We start from the raw sequence: 18,338 nt of genomic DNA, 5'->3' as shown, positions 1-18,338 counted from the left end.
ATCTATTCCCACTCATTCTCGGATGAGCGAAGTACATCCCGCTTCCTTTCGCCCTTCCTGCCTGCCTCTCCTGGTAGAGACAGAAGGCTGTGGCTGTGGCTGTGGGTGTGGGAAGGGACCCACTGAAGGGGAACGGGGCAAAGCAACACGCAGGCTGAGTGAGCCAGCTATCCATCCTCTCGTGATGGCCAGAGCATCGCTTTGGCGTGTGCGGGACAAGGAATGAACGCGCGGGACTCCAGGCTTAAGAGTCCAACACCTCCCAGGCTGCAAAAACAAGGATTTCATAAGAGCTGTTAATGTGAGGGAACCGGTGCATCACGAGAGCAAACCTAGGACCAAATGCCAAATGCGGCGCTCGCTCCTGTCGCTGCACCACCTCCTGGGCCACAGATCTTACATTTACTTACTTGCATCACTGGAGCTTCACAGCTCCAGACCAATTATTTCTTCCCCCAGATAGAGGCATCACAACACCAAAAGTTCAATGGTGTGGTGGGGGTTGTGTGTGTGACAAAACACCTAAGCTGTCTCACTAACTGCAGATTTTTTTTTTTTAATATTTATTCTCTTTTGTTGTTTTATTGTTGGTTATTATTGTCGTTGTTGTTGGATAGGACAGAGAGAAATGGAGAGAGGAGGGGAAGACAGAGAGAGGGAGAAACAGACAGACACCTGCAGACCTGCTTCACCCCTTGTGAAGCGACTCCCCTGCAGGTGGGGAGCTGGCTCGAACCGGGATCCTTACACCGGTCCTTAACGCTTTGCTCCACCTGTGGTTAACCTGCTGTGCTACCGCCTGACTCCTATAAAAGTTTTTGTTTTTTTTTAATTCCAATTTAAAAATGTTAGGGTGAACAAAGTAGTTCATTTGGATAGCGCTCTGCCTTGCCATGTGCATGACCCAGGTTCTAGGCCTGCCGCCACTACCTTGGAAGAAGCACCAGTGCTGTGTGGCCTCTTTCAACCTCTCCCTCTATTTGAAAATTAAATTCTTGGGGGTGGGGAGACAGCATAATAGTTCTGCAAAAGACTTTCATGGCTGAGGGTCCCAGGTTCAATTCCCAGCACCACCATAAACCAGAGCTGAGCAGTGTGCTGAGGTCTCTTTTTGTATTTCCTCCACTAAATAAGCAATTTCTTAATAATAAATTGACCTGAGTAGGTGAATTCTTTATTTTCTTCCTGAATTCTGCTAGCTACTCTTGCAATCCGGCTGAAACTGAGGCCTGTGGCCGGCCCTGAAGCCTGAGGATCTGGGTTCCTAGCCACCCAGCAGTTGGCGTGGGGAGCCCCTTAAACAGCTGGAGGCGCTCACAGGTGGGACACGTCACCATCCACCACGACTGTCCCTTTTCCCTTTCTGGGTTTCCATTTCAGGGCTTTTTTTTTTTTTTTTAATTTTTTATAATCTTTATTTTGAATACAGAGAAATTATGAGGGGAGGGGGAAATAGTGTGGAAGAGAGACAGAGAGACACCTGCAGACCTGCTTCACCACTCGTGAAGCTTACTTCCTGCAGGTGGGGACCAGGGGCTTGAACCTGGGTCCTTGTGCACTGTAATGTGTGCGCTTAACCAGGTGTGCCACCGCCTGGCCCCTATTTCAGGGCTTTTGATTTTTTTTTAATATTTATTTTATTTATTTATTCCCTTTTGCTGCCGTTGTTTTATTGCTGTAGTTATTATTGTTGTTGTCGTGACAGACACCTGCAGACCTGCTTCACCGCCTGGGAAGCGACTCCCCTGAAGGTGGGGAGCCGGGGGCTCGAACCCGGATCCTCACGCCGGTCCTTGTGCTTTGCGCCACCTGCGCTTAACCCACTGCGCTACCGCCCGACTCCCTATCTTTATTTATTTAGTAGATAGAGACAGCCAGAAGTCTATAAGGGAGGGGGTGACAGAGAGGGAGAGAGACAGAGAGACACCTGCAGCCCTGCTTCACTCACAAACAACATGGCATCCCATACCCATAAATTAATCGCCAATACACAGTATTACGGTATATGGACAAAGAAGGGTGCGGGACGCATCCCATTCCTCAACTGAGGGTGGAGGAATTCTCTTTTACTATTTTAAGTTTTATTATCTTTAATTATTTATTGAATAGAGACAGCCAAAAATTGAGAGGAAGGGAGAGGCAGACACCTGCAGCAGTGCTTCACCGCCTGTGACGCTTTCCCCTACAGGTGGACCAGGCACTTGAACCCGGATCCTTGCGCACTGTAACGTGCGCTCAACTAGGTGCACCACCACCCGGCCCCTGGGGAATTCTTTGAGAACGCAGAGTCCCCTTAGCATTGCGTCAATGCCCTCCTAGGGGGTTGGGCGGTGGCACAGCGGTGGCACAGCGGGTTAAGCGCACGTGGCGCAAAGCACAAGGACTGGCTATAAGGATCCCGGTTCGAGCCCCGGCTCCCCACCTGCAGGGGAGTCGCTTCACAGGCGGTGAAGCAGGTCTGCAGGTGTCTGTCTTTCTCTCCCCCTCTCTGTCTTCCCCTCCTCTCTCTCTGTCCTATCCAACAAAGAACAACATCAACAATGGCAATAACGATAACCACGAGGCTACAACACGGGCAACAAAAAGGGGGAAAAATGGCCTCCAGGAGCGCTGGATTCATGATGCAGGCACCGCGCCCAGTAATAACCCTGGAGGGGAAAAAAAAAAACACCCTCCTAGAAATGGCAACACAGCTGATTGACGAATATCACTCTTTATGTCTAAAACACAAGCTTTACGTTAGATAGTTCAACTGGTAGGGTGCCTGCACACAGCTGATTGATGAATATCACTCTTTGTGTCTAAAACACAAGCTTTACGTTAGAGATAGTTCAACTGGTAGGGTGCCTGCATCGCCATGAGCGAGAGCCAGGTTCAAGCCCCGGCATCACAGAGATGCAGGAAGCCTTGGTGCCATGATATCCCCCCCCCCATCTATATTTTTCTTTATTATTGGATAGAGACAGAGAGAAATTGAGAGGGGAGGGAAAGACAGAGTGGGAGAGAGACACCTGTGGCCCTGTTTCACCACTCATGAAGCTTTCCCCCGTAGGTGCGGGCCGGGGGCTTGAACCTGGGTCCTTGCACACTGTAATGTGTGCACTGAGCCAGGTGTGCCACCGCCTGGCCCTTTCCTTCTCTAAATGTGTGAGGCCCTTATTTCTCTCCCCCCCAAAAACAATCTACAAGCTTTCACAGCATCCATCTAACTGTTCAACTGCTCTGTGCAGTTTGAGATTTTATTTTACAATTGAGTTTTACAAAACCATTAGGAGTTAAAAGACAGATGGGGGGAGGAGGAGATTATTTACAACTCACGTCATGAACAAAGGACTCATCTCCCTGAGACAGAAAGTTCAACTGGAAACAGCCCAGCGGGGAAGTGAGGCACGGAGAGGGAGCGCCCTGGAGCCCCTTCAGGAAACTGCGGGGCCCGTCTCTCCCGAGAGAGCCCTGGATGGAAACCTCACTCACATCTTTCCTACTTTCTGATTACAACGCACCGACATTTACTCTGCCGTTTGTGTTCAGTCTGGGCAACACTGGCTTCCAAGACTGTCTTAGCTAGTCACACCCGTGGAGAGTGCAGGCCACTTGTCTGTGCTTTTACCACCCAGGGGCTACACCATCCTGCTATGTCAGTGTGTGCTTTCTCCTCCGGAGATCACACTGGAGGGGGGGGGGACTGAGGCACCTGCTTCTGCCCTTCCCTGCCCCTGGCTGTGCAAGTGTTTCTTCCTGCAGTGAGACTGGAGGGACCTGTCCGTGAGGTCTGATCTAGCTGCCCACTCAGTGTGACTGCACTTCACTGGCTCCCTGTGGGTGGCTTACGATAGAACCTAAAATCGGGTTCCCAGCAGTGACGCTCAACATTACTCAGTGAACTTCAAGTGGCCGCACCTTGCCGAGGGAGGCGGGGAGGTGCAGACTGGAGGAGCTCTGGGGGCAGGGGTGCAGTGGGGTGGGGTGGGGGGCTCTGTAGGCAGGGAGGCAGCTGCACTGCCCCGCCTCTGTGGTCCCAGGCTAGGCAGCCCCGGGCTCCAGCTGCCTGAGTTTCTCCTGGAGCTCCCGGAGCTGGCTTCGACCCCGGTCCACACGGGCCTGGAGGCTGGCTATGTCCGCAGCCAGCTGCAGGCCTAGAGGGAGGAGAGAGAGGTCACCATGGTCGTCACTGGCCCGGCTCTTTCCCACACTATTCTGGGTACAGCCTCAAGCTCTCCTGTCTTCTGGGACTTTGCTGAGATGTCGCCTCTCTAGAAGACTTCCTCAGCCCTCTGTGTCATTTCCCAGGAACCAGAACTCCATGGGGGTGCTTCCACCTCTTTTCTGTCCCCCAAACTGAACCCCCCCCCACACACACACACACATTGAATCCACCTCTGAGCAGCTTCTACCAGGTGCTGCTGTGGACTGGCCGTGGTCACGGTTTGTAGGCCTTTCATGGGCCCAGTCTACCTACCGGCTAAGTCTGTCTGTCCCACGCAGGGCTGCCCACACTTCTGACCACCTGAGTCCTAGAAACACTCTCCTCCTGGCTTCCGGGAAAACCTTCTCTCTGGGAGCCACTCCCCTCGGTTCCCTGTAGCTCCTGCCCGAGCTGTTGTCAGCTGGGACACTGTGTCTGTGCCAGCAACTTGGGAATTCCAAACCTGCCTGGCGTGGCATGGAGAGCTTCTCTGCTTGTCTCCAGACCACACCTCTTCCAAGCCCCAGACACACACGCACAGCCACTAGTCGCAACCTCACCTCACAGCACCGGGAGTCCCCCAGGTGAGGGGAAGCCCGTGGCTGCGGGAGCTCTGCCCGAGGGGCTGGGCAGTGGCGTGTCTGTAGAGTGCACATTACCAGGTGCTGGGCCCCGGGCAGAGCAGTGCTGCAGGGGTGTTTCTCTCTCTCTCTCCATGCTAATAAATAAATAGTTTTTTAACTATTTATTTATTAGCATGGATAGTTATTTAACTTTTTTTATATTTCTTTATTCCCTTTTGTTGCCCTTGTTTTATTGTTGTAGTTGTTGTTGATGTCGTCGTTGTTGGCTAGGACAGGGAGAAATGGAGAGAGGAGGGGAAGACAGTGAGGGGGAGAGAAAGACAGACACCTGCAGACCTGCTGCACCGCCTGTGAAGCGACTCCCCTGCAGGTGGAGAGCTGGGGGCTCGAACCGGGATCCTTACGCCGGTCCTTGCGCTTTGCACCACCTGCGCTTAACCCACTGCGCTACTGCCTGACTCCTGGATGGTTATTTTTTTAAAAAACAGGAGTTATGCTTGGAATAGGTCCATCTGTCACTCCTTCCCTCTCGCACACTGCGAACCCCGAGGCTCTGGGCTCTCCGTCTCTCAAGGAAAGAGGCCTTGCCGGGTCACCTGCAGAGAACAGCCCCCGGCCTACTCCTGCCCCGCGGTACCCTGACCGTCGCCGTTTGCTGGAAACGACTGTCGCCCCTGGTACACGCCTGCGGCCTGCTCATCTGTGCAGGCTGCCTGCCGCCCCTCCACAGGACAAACGTCTGGGCAGGGCCACTCACCGTCTCGGAAGCTGGCCTGGGCCTGCCGCAGACTGTGAGGGACCAGGATGCCAAACCAGTTCAGAGGGTCCTGGGGGGTGGAGGCTGCCTCTGGCTCTGGGGTCCGAGGGAGACCCTTGCGCCTACGTAGAGCTGCAGGAAGACAAGGTAGAGATGGGGCTCGTTACCGCAGACTTGACCGGAGGGCAGGATCCGGGAAGAAACTGACGGATGGAAGGTCCCAGCGACCTCCCGGGCCTCAGACAGCAGCTCATGGCGACGTAAAACCGCCTGTCTCTTTGTGCCGCCGACATGTTCTCATGACGGGTGGAGGGCAGGAGACCCCCTGTCCTCAGCAGGAAGGGTCGTCCCCGAAGGCTGTCGAGAAAACTTGTCTTTGGTAGCCGTTTCCTTGGCGTGGGGACAACTCAGCGTCAAGCGTGGCCCCCAGCGCACGGAAGGAAGCTGCAGGTGCTGTGTGGCCTCTCACATAGACAGACAGACAGACAGGCTCTCTGCCCCTCTACAACTGTACTGTGATCCATTAACCCCCTCAAAAGAGTAAAAATAAACACATTTGCCCCCCCCCCCCAAAAAATAAATAAACTAGCACGGGCGGGTGAGATAGCATAACGGTTATGCAAAGAAGTCCCAGGTTCAATCCCCTGCACCTCCATAAGCCAGAGCTGAGCAGTGCTCTGGTGTTTCTCTGTGTGTGTGTCTCTCCCTACATCTAAATAAATAAAATATATATATATATATATATAAAAACTAGCACAAAGATGAAGACTTTCTGCCCACCTCGCTGAGTTATCCCTCAACTGCAAAGCACCCCCAACTGCAAAGGCCTTTACCTATAGAAATACTTACCACAAAAAAGAATGAAATAAATAAACAAACAAATAAATATAAAGGGAGTCAGGTGGTAGCGCAGCGGGTTGAGTGCATGTGGCACAAATCGCCAGGACCTGCGTAAGGATCCGGGTTCGAGCCCCGGCTCCCCACCTGCAGGGGAGTCGCTTCCCAGGCGGTGAAGCAGGTCTGCAGGTGTCTGTCTTTCTCTCCCCTTCTGTGTCTGCCCCTCCTCTCTCCATTTCTCTCTGACCTGTCCAACAATGACGACAACAACAATAAAACAAGGGCAACAAAAGCGAATAAATAAATAAATATTTTTAAAATTAAACAAAAAAAAAGAAACAGAGGGACAGTGCAAGAGATCACGACACCAGTGTGGTTGGGGGCTGGGCTCCAACTTAGTCATGCGCATGGCACAGCAGAGCACTAACTGGTGAGCTATTTCACCGGCCCAGTAAATGTATTTTATTGCTTGAGTTGTTACTTAAAAATTTTGACTACTGGGGGTCAGGCGGTGGCGCAGCGGGTTAAGCGCATGTGGCGCAAAGCACAAGGACCAGAGTAAGGATGCCGGTTCGAGTCCCCGGCTCCCCACCTGCAGGGGAGTCGCTTCACAGGTGGTGAAGCAGGTCTGCAGGTGTCTGTCTTTCTCTCCCCCTCTCTGTCTTCCCCTCCTCTCTCCATTTCTCTCTGTCCTATACAACAACATCAAGAACAAGAACAATAACTGCAACAACAAAACAAGGGCAACAAAAGAGTGTAAGTTGAGAGAGAGAAAGAAAGAAAAAGAGAGAGAGAGAGACAGACAGACAGACCTGCCCGAGGCTGGGCGTGGCTGCACCTGTCAATGCCCCGCCTGCCCGAGAAGCAGGTGCTTCAGCCCCCCAAGCGGCAGAGGGGCCCAGCGGTCAGGAGGCGGCTGCGTGACACCTGGCACCTGGCACCTGGGGGGGGCGGGGCCTCACCTGCGTCGCGGGGCCCCACGTCCTCCGGGGCCTGGGCTCCGGCCTTCACCGCCCAGAACTTGCGGGCTTCGCCTGGGGCCTCGCTGCACGGGGACAGGGGGGAGCAGCAGCGTGGGCGGGCGCCCCGGCTGAGCCCCGCGTCCCCCCGGCTGAGCCCCGCGCCCCGCGTCCCCCCGGCTGAGCCCCGCGCCCCGCGTCCCCCCGGCTGAGCCCCCCGCCCCGCGTCTCCCCGGCTGAGCCCCCCGCCCCGCGTCCCCCCGGCTGAGCCCCGCGCCCCGCGTCCCCCCGGCTGAGCCCCCCGCCCCGCGTCTCCCCGGCTGAGCCCCGCGCCCCGCGTCCCCCCGGCTGAGCCCCCCGCCCCGCGTCCCCCCGGCTGAGCCCCGCGCCCCGCGTCCCCCCGGCTGAGCCCCGCGCCCCGCGTCCCCCCGGCTGAGCCCCGCGCCCCGCGTCCCCCCGGCTGAGCCCCGCGCCCCGCGTTCCCCCGGCTGAGCCCCGCGCCCCGCGTCCCCCCGGCTGAGCCCCCCGCCCCGCGTCTCCGGCTGAGCCCCGCGCCCCGCGTCCCCCCGGCTGAGCCCCCCGCCCCGCGTCTCCGGCTGAGCCCCGCGCCCCGCGTCCCCCCGGCTGAGCCCCGCGCCCCGCGTCCCCCCGGCTGAGCCCCCCCGCCCCGCGTCTCCGGCTGAGCCCCGCGCCCCGCGTCCCCCCGGCTGAGCCCCCCGCCCCGCGTCTCCGGCTGAGCCCCGCGCCCCGCGTCCCCCCGGCTGAGCCCCGCGCCCCGCGTTCCCCCGGCTGAGCCCCGCGCCCCGCGTCCCCCCGGCTGAGCCCCCCGCCCCGCGTCTCCGGCTGAGCCCCGCGCCCCGCGTCCCCCCGGCTGAGCCCCCCGCCCCGCGTCTCCGGCTGAGCCCCGCGCCCCGCGTCCCCCCGGCTGAGCCCCGCGCCCCGCGTCCCCCCGGCTGAGCCCCCCGCCCCGCGTCCCCCCGGCTGAGCCCCCCGCCCCGCGCCCCGCCCCCGCCCCCGCCCCGCGGCTCACCAGGTGGAGACGCGCAGCAGCGGCTCCATGCGGGACGCGAACTGCAGCCGCCCCACCGCCTTGGCGCCCATGGCGTAGCGAGCCTTGGACAGCGACAGCCAGCCCTGCGGGAGCAGAAGGTGAGCCCGCCGCGGCCCGCCCGCCCGCCCGCCCGCCCGCCGGCCGGGCCCCTACCTCCTCCACTCGGGCGTTCAGCGTCCCCCGCTTGGCCTCCAGCTCCTCCAGGTCCCCGAACAGCCGCAGGAGCACGGCGTCCATCTCCGCCCGCAGCTCGGGCGCCGCCGCCGCCATCTCTGCTCCGCGCCGCGGTCGGGCGCGGACTTCCTGCCACGCCGCCCAATCAGCACCGGGCGCGCCGACACGTAGGCCAATGGGCGCGCGGGACACGCCCAAAGGGGCGGGCGCACCTGGCGGGCCGGGCCGGCGTTAAAGGGCCAGTGCTCTCCTGAGCGAGCGGCGTCCGGGGAAGACAGGCTCACCCGACAGTTAGCGAGGGCCGTCACTGGCCCCGAGTCACTTCTGACTTCACGACGGCGAAGGCGAGAGGCGGGAGGAGCGGCATTTTAAGGGAGAGCCGACTTGAACGGAACCTCCAGAAGGCACCGGCGGGTCGCTCTACGGTCCGTCGCTGTGCTTTGACAGTCCCTGAGAGGTCTGCAGCCTCCACTAATTTCACTGGCTCTTCACCCTAAAGCCGGGAGTCCTGCAAAGCCGGGCCGCCGGGCGCGCGGACTAAGCGGGGTCCAGTGACGGCTTGATGTCCCGCCCCCCGCCCCCCGCCCCCCGCCCCCGCCCCCGCCCCCGCCGCCGCCGCCGCCGCCGCCGCCGCCTATTGGTGAGTTCCGCTGAGCATGCGTTTCCAGACCGGCCAATCGCATTGAGGCGCCCGCCCCTTTGTCCGCCATCTTAACTTCGGGAACTCCCCGCTGCATCCCCCTTAGTGAAGACGCATCGGCCGTCTTGGTTGAGGGCGGAAGCGAGGGTCGCGTTCGGCCGGCGGCGTGGGTAGCCTCGCTTGGGCCCACGTGGAAGCGGCGTTCAGGATGGTGAGAAGGCGGTGGGCGCTCGGGGTTTGGAGGACGGAGCGGCGGGTGTGTCCCCCGGCCGGCCGGGGCGAGGGTGGCGGGGAGGAGGGCTTCACCCAAGTCTGCGTCCTCCAGCTGCGCCGCGAGGCCCGGCTCCGCCGCGAGTACCTGTACCGTAAAGCCCGGGAGGATGCGCAGCGGGCCGCGCAGGACAAGAAGGAGAAGGTGCGGCGCGCGCTGGAAGGTCAGCAGCCCCTCGCGAACTGACATTTGCTTTTGGAAACCTGGGTGCGGGGGGCTGGCTAATGGTATATGAACAGGAGGGCCGAGCATCTCAAGCATCTCCCTTGCCCAGCACTCATCACCCTTTCTCGCTCGTGCCGGCTGGGTCCTCCTGCCGGTCTGCAAATGTGCGGGCGAGACAGGACGCTGCGCGCTGTCATGTATGCTCGTATGTCATGTATGGCTGCGCTCACATGTTGCACTCCGCCCCCTGTGTGTCTGGCCTTTTTTTTTTTTTTTTTTTTTTTTAAACCAAAGCTCTGATTTATGACGGTGCTTGGAATTGAACCTGGGGACCTCAGGGCCTTAGGCATGAAACGTCTTTTACGTAACCAGCGTGCTGTCTCCCTGGCTTGTCACCTGTTCGTGTACAGTTGACAGCTGGATCTCTTCTTCGCGAAGTTGAGGTCTTTATAGTTCTTTTTTTTTTTATTTTTTAAAAATATTTATTTATTTATTTGTTCCCTTTTGTTGCCCTTGTTTTTTTTCTTTTATTGTTGTAGTGATGATTGTTGTTGTTATTGATGTGGTGGTTGTTGGATAGGACAGAGGGAAATGGAGAGAGGAGGGGCAGACAGAGAGGGGGAGAGAAAGACAGACACCTGCAGACCTGCTTCACCGCCTGGGAAGCGACGCCCCTGCCGGTGGGGAGCCGGGGGCTCGAACCGGGATCCTCACGCCGGTCCCTGCGCTTTGCGCCGCCTGCGCTTAACCCGCTGCGCTGCCGCCGGGCTCCCGAGACCTCCCCCACCCCCAGGTTTTTCTTGCCACCGTTTGCAGTATAAGATTACAAGAATATTTTATTGTCATTCGGTATTGTAATTCCCTTGCCTTTTTAAAAAGTTTAATCCTTGTGGAATTTAATTTCGTGCACATTGTCAAGTATCTGATTTGGCTGCTTCCCTATGTCTGTCTGCCAAGTGACTGCCAGATTTTCCAGTGACAAGACCCCATGATAACCTTTTTTTGCCTTTTTGCTTGAAGATGTTGAAAAGCCCATCAAACTCTCTTAATTCCTTTTTCTTTGTCTCAGAAATAATGACTGGGCACTAGAAGTTTGTCCCTCTGTGATGACTTGCCCTAGAGAGGAGTGTGTAAAAAATGGGGCCACAGTGAGAAATGCCCGAGGTTTGCTTGGATTTCACCCTTGGGCCCTTGGAGGGGCGTCCTGATCATAAATACTGATGGTCCTCAAGGTTTGCCTAAGGGTAGGGTTGGTAACCAATTGTGAGTAGTTGAGAATAGTCCCAACTTTTAGGGTATTGAGGGAAAGGGGGAAATGATGTATAAGTAAATGAAAGCCACCTGTACTTGGAGGGGAGAAAAGCTGTATTTTTCAGAGGTCATGAGTTGAAGGCTGCCCACAGGAAGCAGAACCCACAGCATGAGTGAATGGGTAGCCTGTTGAGTGCTTTCTGTTTGTTTTTACCAGAGCACTGGTGGTACTGGGGACTGAACCTGGGACCTCAAAGGTTTAGGTATGAGAGTCTTTTACATAACCGTACTCTGTCTCCCCAGCCCTGTGTCTAGCCTTCACAGAAGCAAAACTGCTCCCCAGGATGGGGCACTGTGGATAAAGCACTAGACTGTCAAGCACGAGGCCTCAGGTTTGATCCCCAGCATCACATGTGCCAGAGAGATATTCTAGTTCTGGCTCCCTCCTCTCACTAGTAGATTGAAAAAAAAAGAAAGAAAGAAAGAAAGGAAAGAAACAACTTGTTTTCCCCCAGAGCACCGCTCAGCTCTGGCTTATGGTGGTGCTGGGAATTGAACCTGGGACCTTGGAGCCTCAGGCATAAAAGTATTTTGCGGGTGTTGGGTGGTAGCGCGGTAGGTTAAGTGCAGGTGGCGCAAAGTGCAAGGACCGGCATAAGGATCCGGGTTCGAGGCCCTGGCTCCCCACCTGCAGGGGGGTCACTTCACAGGCGGTGAAGCAGGTCTGCAGGTGTCTGTCTTTCTCTCCCCCTGTCTTCCCCTCCTCTCTCCATTTCTCTCTGTCCTGTCCAACAATGACGACATCAGTAACAACAACAATAATAACTATAACAATAAAAAACAAGGGCAACAAAAGGGAAAGTAAATAGAAGAAAAGTATTTTGCATAGCCATTTAGCTGTCTCCTCCACCCCAAAACAAATTCATTTAAAAAGAAATTAAGATTAATTTTTTAACAGCTACAAAAGCAAGTTGTGAGTAGTTGAGAGTCTTTAAGCTATGAACTCAGGAAGCGTAGGAAACGAAGCCTTCATGCACAGATCGACATGCTAATAGATACGAAAACACTGCTGTGAGCCAGTGGGGCTCCTGGCTCCCTGGTCACACGTTGCCCCTCTGCTCTGTGGCAAGAAGGGGCCTTTGGAGCCAGTGTGTTCAGGCTGCTAAGCCCAAGTCTCACCCAGTCCTCTCTCTCCTCCACAGAGAATCGCCTCATCCCTACTGAGCTGCGCCGGGAGGCTCTGGCCCTGCAGGGCTCCCTGGAGTTTGATGATGCCGGCGGTGAAGGTGACTGCGCTCCACTGTGTCCCCTCCCTGCCTCCCTGTCTGCCTCTCTGGGTCTGAGGACAAACACAGCTTCTCAGGGCAGCAGCTGCCCCCTGGGCTCCGTCGTGACTTGGCACAGGGCCCCCCAGAGCAGCTTCCCCTCAGCCCCCCGGTCCTGTCTGAGAGCGCCCCGGCTCTCCTGCTCTGCGTGCTGGCTGCCCCCTGCGTTAGGACAGGTGTTTCGGGGCGGTGAAGATGCTCACTCAGTGCGCTGCTCTGCCCCGGCTGCAAGCCCAGCCCTCACTGCACTGAGTGTGTCCGTGTGGTGATCTCTTTCATCCTCTGTCTGTCTGTCTGTCTTCATCTAGAGGAAGACTGGGAGCTGTGCTGGGTGGGGGAGAGAGGGGGCAGTGTCTGTTCTGGGCACTGCCGTCTCCCAGCACCTGTGTCTCACCCCCTGCGTTGACAGGTATCTGTTCTGAGTCTGAGGACCCCCCCCCCCAGGCCATAACAGAGTCTAAACCCCCCGTAACAAGGCATCTGAGAGCTGCTGTGGGATTCACTTAGCTCACAGGAACTCAAAGTGGTTCGGATGCCAAAGTTCAGATTGCGGCCACCCCATGGAGCCCCCTACCTGGGAAGGTTTCATGAGCGACCGGAGTGCTGCTTCAGTGTCTCCTTCCCCTGGCCCCCGTCCTCTCTTTGTCTAAAGGGAAGGTGTTGTGCAGACGCTGAGCCCCAGAGATAACCCTGGTGGCAAAAAAAAATTGAGATCCTTGTTGGATCGGGGCTCATGCCCACCCGACGGGCAGTCCACCCCCAGTGCGGCTGAGCTGCGCTTCCTTCACTGGCTCTGGACAGACTCAGTCACCCCAGGCCAGCATCCAGCAGCACTGTCTGTCTCCTGCACCCGACAGGTGTCACCAGCCACGTGGATGACGAGTACCGCTGGGCCGGGGTGGAGGACCCCAGAATCATGATCACTACCTCCCGAGACCCCAGCTCCCGCCTAAAGATGTTTGCAAAGGTGCTGCGCCCCTGGGGGGTGGGAGGGGAGGGATGTGGAGGGGCTGCCTAGTCCCCCTTCTGACCTGGGGTGTCGGGTGCAGGAGCTGAAGCTGGTGTTCCCGGGTGCCCAGCGCATGAACCGAGGCCGGCACGAAGTGGGGGCCCTGGTGCGCGCCTGCAAGGCCAACGGGGTGACAGACCTGCTGGTCGTGCACGAGCACCGAGGGACACCGGGTAAGACCGGGGCAAGTCAGGCGGACGGGAGGCGGGGTGCCCGACGAGGGGCTGTCTGACGGCCCTTCCCCGCAGTGGGGCTCATTGTCAGCCACCTGCCCTTTGGCCCCACCGCCTACTTCACCCTCTGCAACGTGGTCATGCGGCACGACATCCCCGACCTGGGCACGGCGTCCGAGGCCAAGCCCCACCTCATCGTGCACGGCTTTTCCTCCCGCCTGGGCAAGCGGGTGAGTTGGGTGCGGGTGGGGGGCACCTGGAGGCCTGGGCGCCAGGCTGGGTGCTGACTGCACTGTCTGTCTGTCCCCTCCACCCCAGGTCTCCGACATACTCCGCTACCTGTTCCCCGTGCCCAAGGACGACAGCCACCGGGTCATCACCTTTGCAAACCAAGATGACTACATCTCCTTCCGGTGCGGCTGGGGACTAGCCCAACCTCCCATTTTATTTTATTTTATTTCATTTTATTTCATTTTATTCATTTATTTTGGATAGAGACAGAATTTAAGAGGGAAAGGGAAAATGGGGAAGAGAAGGAGGGAAGGGGGGCGGGAGGGAGAGAGGGAAAGAGAGAGAGAGATACAACTGTAGCACTGGTTTTGAAGCTTCTGCCATGCAGGTGGGGACTGGGGCCTTGAACCCAAGTCCTTACACACTGTAATGTGTGTCCTTTACTAGATGTGCCACCACTCAGCCCCTTTTAATTTTGGCTGAGCATTGCTCAGCTCTGACTTACAGAAGTGCCAGGATTGAACCTGGGACATCAGAGCCTCAGGAATGAAAGTCTTTTTACATAACCATTGTACTATCTTCCCTGACCCTCCCCCCCCCACCTTTTTTTTATTTGCCACCAGGATTCTCACTGAGACGTGGTGTCTGTATGGCAGCCATTTTTTGCCTTTTTTTTTTTCTTCAAATATTTATTTATTCCCTTTTGTTGCCCTTGTTGTTTTATTGTTGTAGTTATTATTGTTATTGATGTTGTTGGATAGGACAGAGAGAAATGGAGAGAGGAGAGGAAGACAGAGAGGGGGAAAGATAGACACCTGCAGACCTGCTTCACCGCCTGTGAAGTGACTCCCCTGCAGGTGGGGAGCCGGGGGCTTGAACTGGGATCCTTTTGCTGGTCCTTGTGCTTTGCACCACGTGTGCTTAACCCGCTGTGCTACAGCCTTCTTTTTTTAAAATATTTTTATAGTAAACACTGGTAAGATTAACAGAAATCATGGATATTTTCAAATAACTACAAATTTTTAAATTTTTTTTATTTTTTATCAGAAAGACAGGAGGAGAGAGAGAAAGAACCAGACATCACTCTGGAACATGTGCTGCTGGGGACTGAACTCAGGACCTCGTGCTTGAGTGTACAATGCTTTAACCACTGCATTACCTCCCAAGCCACTTTTTTTTTTTAATAGGACAGAAATTGAGAGGTGAAAGGGAGACAGCTGCAGCACTCATGAAACTTCCCCCTTGCAGCTTAGGCTGGGGACTTGAACCCAGGTCCTCGCACATGGTACCGAGTACACTTAACCGGCTGCACCACTGCCCAGTGCCTTATTTTACTATTTCTGAAGACTCCTTTATTTGTGTGTGAGAGAGAACCAGAGCATCAGTCTGGCACATGCAGTGCCAGGGATCAAACTCAGGACCTCTTGCTTGAGAGTCCAAAGCTTTGTTCTCTCTCTGAGGCCACTGGCCCTACTTTCCACGTCCCTCTCCCACAGGCCCCTCACCTGCAGCCTCTCTCTCTCTCCCTCTCTCTCTCTCCCCCCCCTCCCCCAGGCACCACGTATACAGGAAGACCGACCACCGCAATGTGGAGCTGACAGAGGTTGGGCCCCGCTTTGAGCTCAAGCGTGAGTCTGGGCCCTTGGCCCCCATCTGGGCGGGGAGGGGGGTGGAGGCTGGCTGGCTCAGTGGGTGACTGCCCCTTCTCCCTCTCGCTCTCACTCTCCCCAGTGTACATGATCCGTCTGGGCACACTAGAGCAAGAGGCCACCGCAGACGTGGAGTGGCGCTGGCACCCCTACACCAACACTGCACGCAAGAGGGTCTTCCTGAGCGCCGAGTGACAGTGACCCGTGGGCGGCCCCAACAGGGACCTGGGCCGGAGAGAGGGTGGCCCTGGATAAGGTCTGTGCCACACCAGCCCCTCTCCCACTGAGTGAGTGCGACGGGCCTGCCAGCAGTCTGGTGTGCAAGTCTCGGGTGAAGCCTGACCACACTGGAACCTTCTTATCCCTGGTGACGACATGCCGACAAGATCTCTGTTTTTTTTCTTTTAATGATACAGAGAGAAATTGATGAGGCAGAGGGGGGTGGGGGGGGAACACCTGCATTACTTACTGCTTCACTGCTTGAGAAGCTCCCCTCTGCATGTAGGACAGGGGCTTGAACCTGTATCCTTGCTTGTACGATCTACTGGGTGAGTCCCCATCTGGCGCTCAGTGATCTTTCTCGACTGTCGGGTCTCTCCTCTCCTGTAAGGACACTTGCAGATCTATGCCCCGACAGGAAATTCATGTGACCTTCAGGCTAAACTTGATCCACGCCTGCACGGACATTTCTTCCCCAAAGAAGAGAGTCACAGGCTCTGGAAATATTAGAATGTTACTTTTGGGGGCCCACCACTTACCCAATTGTACCCCCACCCCCCGTTCCGTTATATCTCTGCCAAGTTCTGAGAGCAGAATTGAATTCACATCGCCTTAAACCTGACTGAGGTTGTGCATTTTTCAAATATTTATTGGCCATTTCTATGTGTATGTGAGAGAGTGTTTCCTGGGCCTTGTTTACTGTCTCTCACTGCTACGTTGCTTGTTTGGAAACTTTTAGCTGTGGGAGTTCCAGACACACAGGAGCAGAGAGGACTCTGCAGTGCGTCTCTGAGCCTGGCTCACTGGTCACCAAGCGGGCATCCTCCGCAGCCCTGCCCAGACTCAGAGTGTGGCCACTTCACTCTCTTGAAAGTCCTAGGCCTTTCATTTTATCCATGTACTTTTGTTTAAGATTTTATTAGGTATGAGTTTCACATGAGACAGAGAAGCTAGAGAACCACTCTGCTGGTACATATGGTGCTGGGGATCAAACTTGAGGCATGAAAGTCAAGTTCAAAATCTAGTTAACCCATCTCACCAGCCACAGCATTTTCTTCCTTCAGCATGCTATGTACATACACATAAACACATGTTCAGACATTTCCTTTCATTTTACCAGAGCACCACTCAGCTGTGATGGGTAGTTCTGGGTACTGAACCCAGAGCATCAAGGGCCTCAGACTTGAGTCAGTTGTCTTGACTACTAATGCTACATCCCGCCCACCCTTCATTTGAATTTCTTTTTATATCCACAGGGTTTTTATCATATCACAACCACCACCACAATCTTCAGAATGTTTTTGCCTCTTCTAAAAAAAAATAACCTCACACTTACTTAGTGGTCACCTCCATTATACCCCCATCGTCGCTCTGGCTCCAGCCCCCGGTAGCCACTGACCTGGGTTTGGGCTCTGCACCTTTCCATTCCGGGGTTTTCTTGTAAATGGGACGTTAGGACACGAGGTGTTTTGCGGTTGACCTCACTGTAGCTCAAAGCCCATGTTGTGCCATATATATATGAATACATCTGAATATCTATGAATAATATATTCATATTTCAAATATATATAATATTTCTCGTCGCTGAGTAACGCCCTGTTGTATGTGTACAAGTTACTCATTCATTACTATGAAATCTGGGTGGTTTCCACCTGTATTTCTTTACCCTTCGATGAAGGGAGATGGAGATCCCTGCAGCACTGCTCTACTGCTTGTGAAGATTTCCCCTTTGCAGGTGGGGACCAGGGCCTTGAACCCAGGTCCTAGCACATGGTAATGTGTGTGCTCTACTAAGTGAGCCACCACCCAGCCCCAGAATAATGCTGTGAGCACACGAGTGAATTTCAAGTTCTAGGAGTTTCTTAGGCTTTATTCACATAGAAAGTTGATCTGGCTTAGGGTGAGGGAAAGTTAGTACAAACAGTGGAAGAGAATTTTTTTTTGTTCTTTTTTTTTTTTTCCTTTATTTTATAAAAAGGAAACATTGGGGGAGTCGGGCTGTAGCGCAGCGGGTTAAGCACAAGTGGCACAAAGAGCAAGGACCGGAGTAAGGATCCTGGTTTGAGCCCCCGGCTCCCCACCTGCAGGGGAGTCGCTTCCCAGGCGGTGAAGCAGGTCTGCAGGTGTCTGTCTTTCTCTCCCCCTCTCTGTCTTCCCCTCCTCTCTCCATTTCTCTCTGTCCTATCCAACAACGACGACATCAGTAACTACAACAAAAAGGAAATAATTAAAAGGAAACACTGACAAAACCATAGAATAAGCGGGGGACAACTCCACACAATTCCCACCACCAGAACTCTGCATCCCATCCCCTCCCCTGAGAGCTTTCCTATTCTTTTTTTTTTTTGTTCTTTTTTTATGGTAATTTTTTTTTTGCCTCCAAGGTTATCACTGGGGCTCAGTGCCTGCACTATGAATCCACTGCTCCTGGAGGCTGTTTTTTCCTTGTTGCCCTTGTTGTTTATTGTTGTCATTATTGCTGGACAGAACAGAGAAATCAAGAGGAAGGGAAGATAGAGGAGAGAAAGATAACCTGTAGATCTGCTTCACTGCTTGTGAAGTGACCCCTGTAGGTGGGGAGCTGGGGGCTCGAACTGGGATCCTTGTGCCGACCTTTGTGCTTCACGCCATGTGCGCTTAGCTCAGTGCGCTTAACCTACTGTGCTACCACCCAGCCTCCGGCCTTTATATATATTCCCCTTTATTGGGGGTGGCGGTGGTTTACAGCAGACAGTAAAATACAGTCGTTGGTACGTATGTAACATTTCTCAGTTTATTTTTTTATTAATGAGGAAGACAGGAGGAGAGAGAAAGAACCAGACATCACTCTGGCACATGTTCTGCCAGGGATTGAACT

The 18,338-nt window shown here is 55.3% G+C and overlaps 2 protein-coding genes across 2 annotated transcripts; one reads left to right on the top strand and one right to left on the bottom strand.

Annotated features, from left to right (window-relative positions):
* Nucleotides 1–3,225: 3,225 nt before the first annotated feature.
* CCDC115 (coiled-coil domain containing 115) lies at nt 3,226–9,123 on the bottom strand. The gene is made up of 5 exons (XM_060178235.1): nt 8,528–9,123; nt 8,354–8,457; nt 7,327–7,409; nt 5,528–5,659; nt 3,226–4,136 (listed from the first exon to the last, which is right to left on the bottom strand). Exons 1-5 carry the CDS (start codon nt 8,642–8,644, stop codon nt 4,024–4,026), a joined length of 549 nt encoding a protein of 182 aa, XP_060034218.1. The 5' UTR covers nt 8,645–9,123; the 3' UTR covers nt 3,226–4,023.
* Nucleotides 9,124–9,369: 246 nt separating this feature from the next.
* Nucleotides 9,370–15,460, top strand: IMP4 (IMP U3 small nucleolar ribonucleoprotein 4). Its single transcript, XM_007520903.3, has 9 exons — nt 9,370–9,399; nt 9,514–9,622; nt 12,078–12,161; nt 13,058–13,167; nt 13,250–13,382; nt 13,458–13,612; nt 13,701–13,795; nt 15,168–15,241; nt 15,345–15,460. Exons 1-9 carry the CDS (start codon nt 9,397–9,399, stop codon nt 15,455–15,457), a joined length of 876 nt encoding a protein of 291 aa, XP_007520965.1. The 5' UTR covers nt 9,370–9,396; the 3' UTR covers nt 15,458–15,460.
* Nucleotides 15,461–18,338: the final 2,878 nt, after the last annotated feature.

Source organism: Erinaceus europaeus, chromosome 18 (assembly GCF_950295315.1).
Source record: "Erinaceus europaeus chromosome 18, mEriEur2.1, whole genome shotgun sequence".
NCBI lineage: Eukaryota > Metazoa > Chordata > Mammalia > Eulipotyphla > Erinaceidae > Erinaceus > Erinaceus europaeus.
The sequence above is the reverse complement of the archived record's forward strand: the minus strand, read 5'-3'. Positions and strand labels throughout refer to the sequence as shown.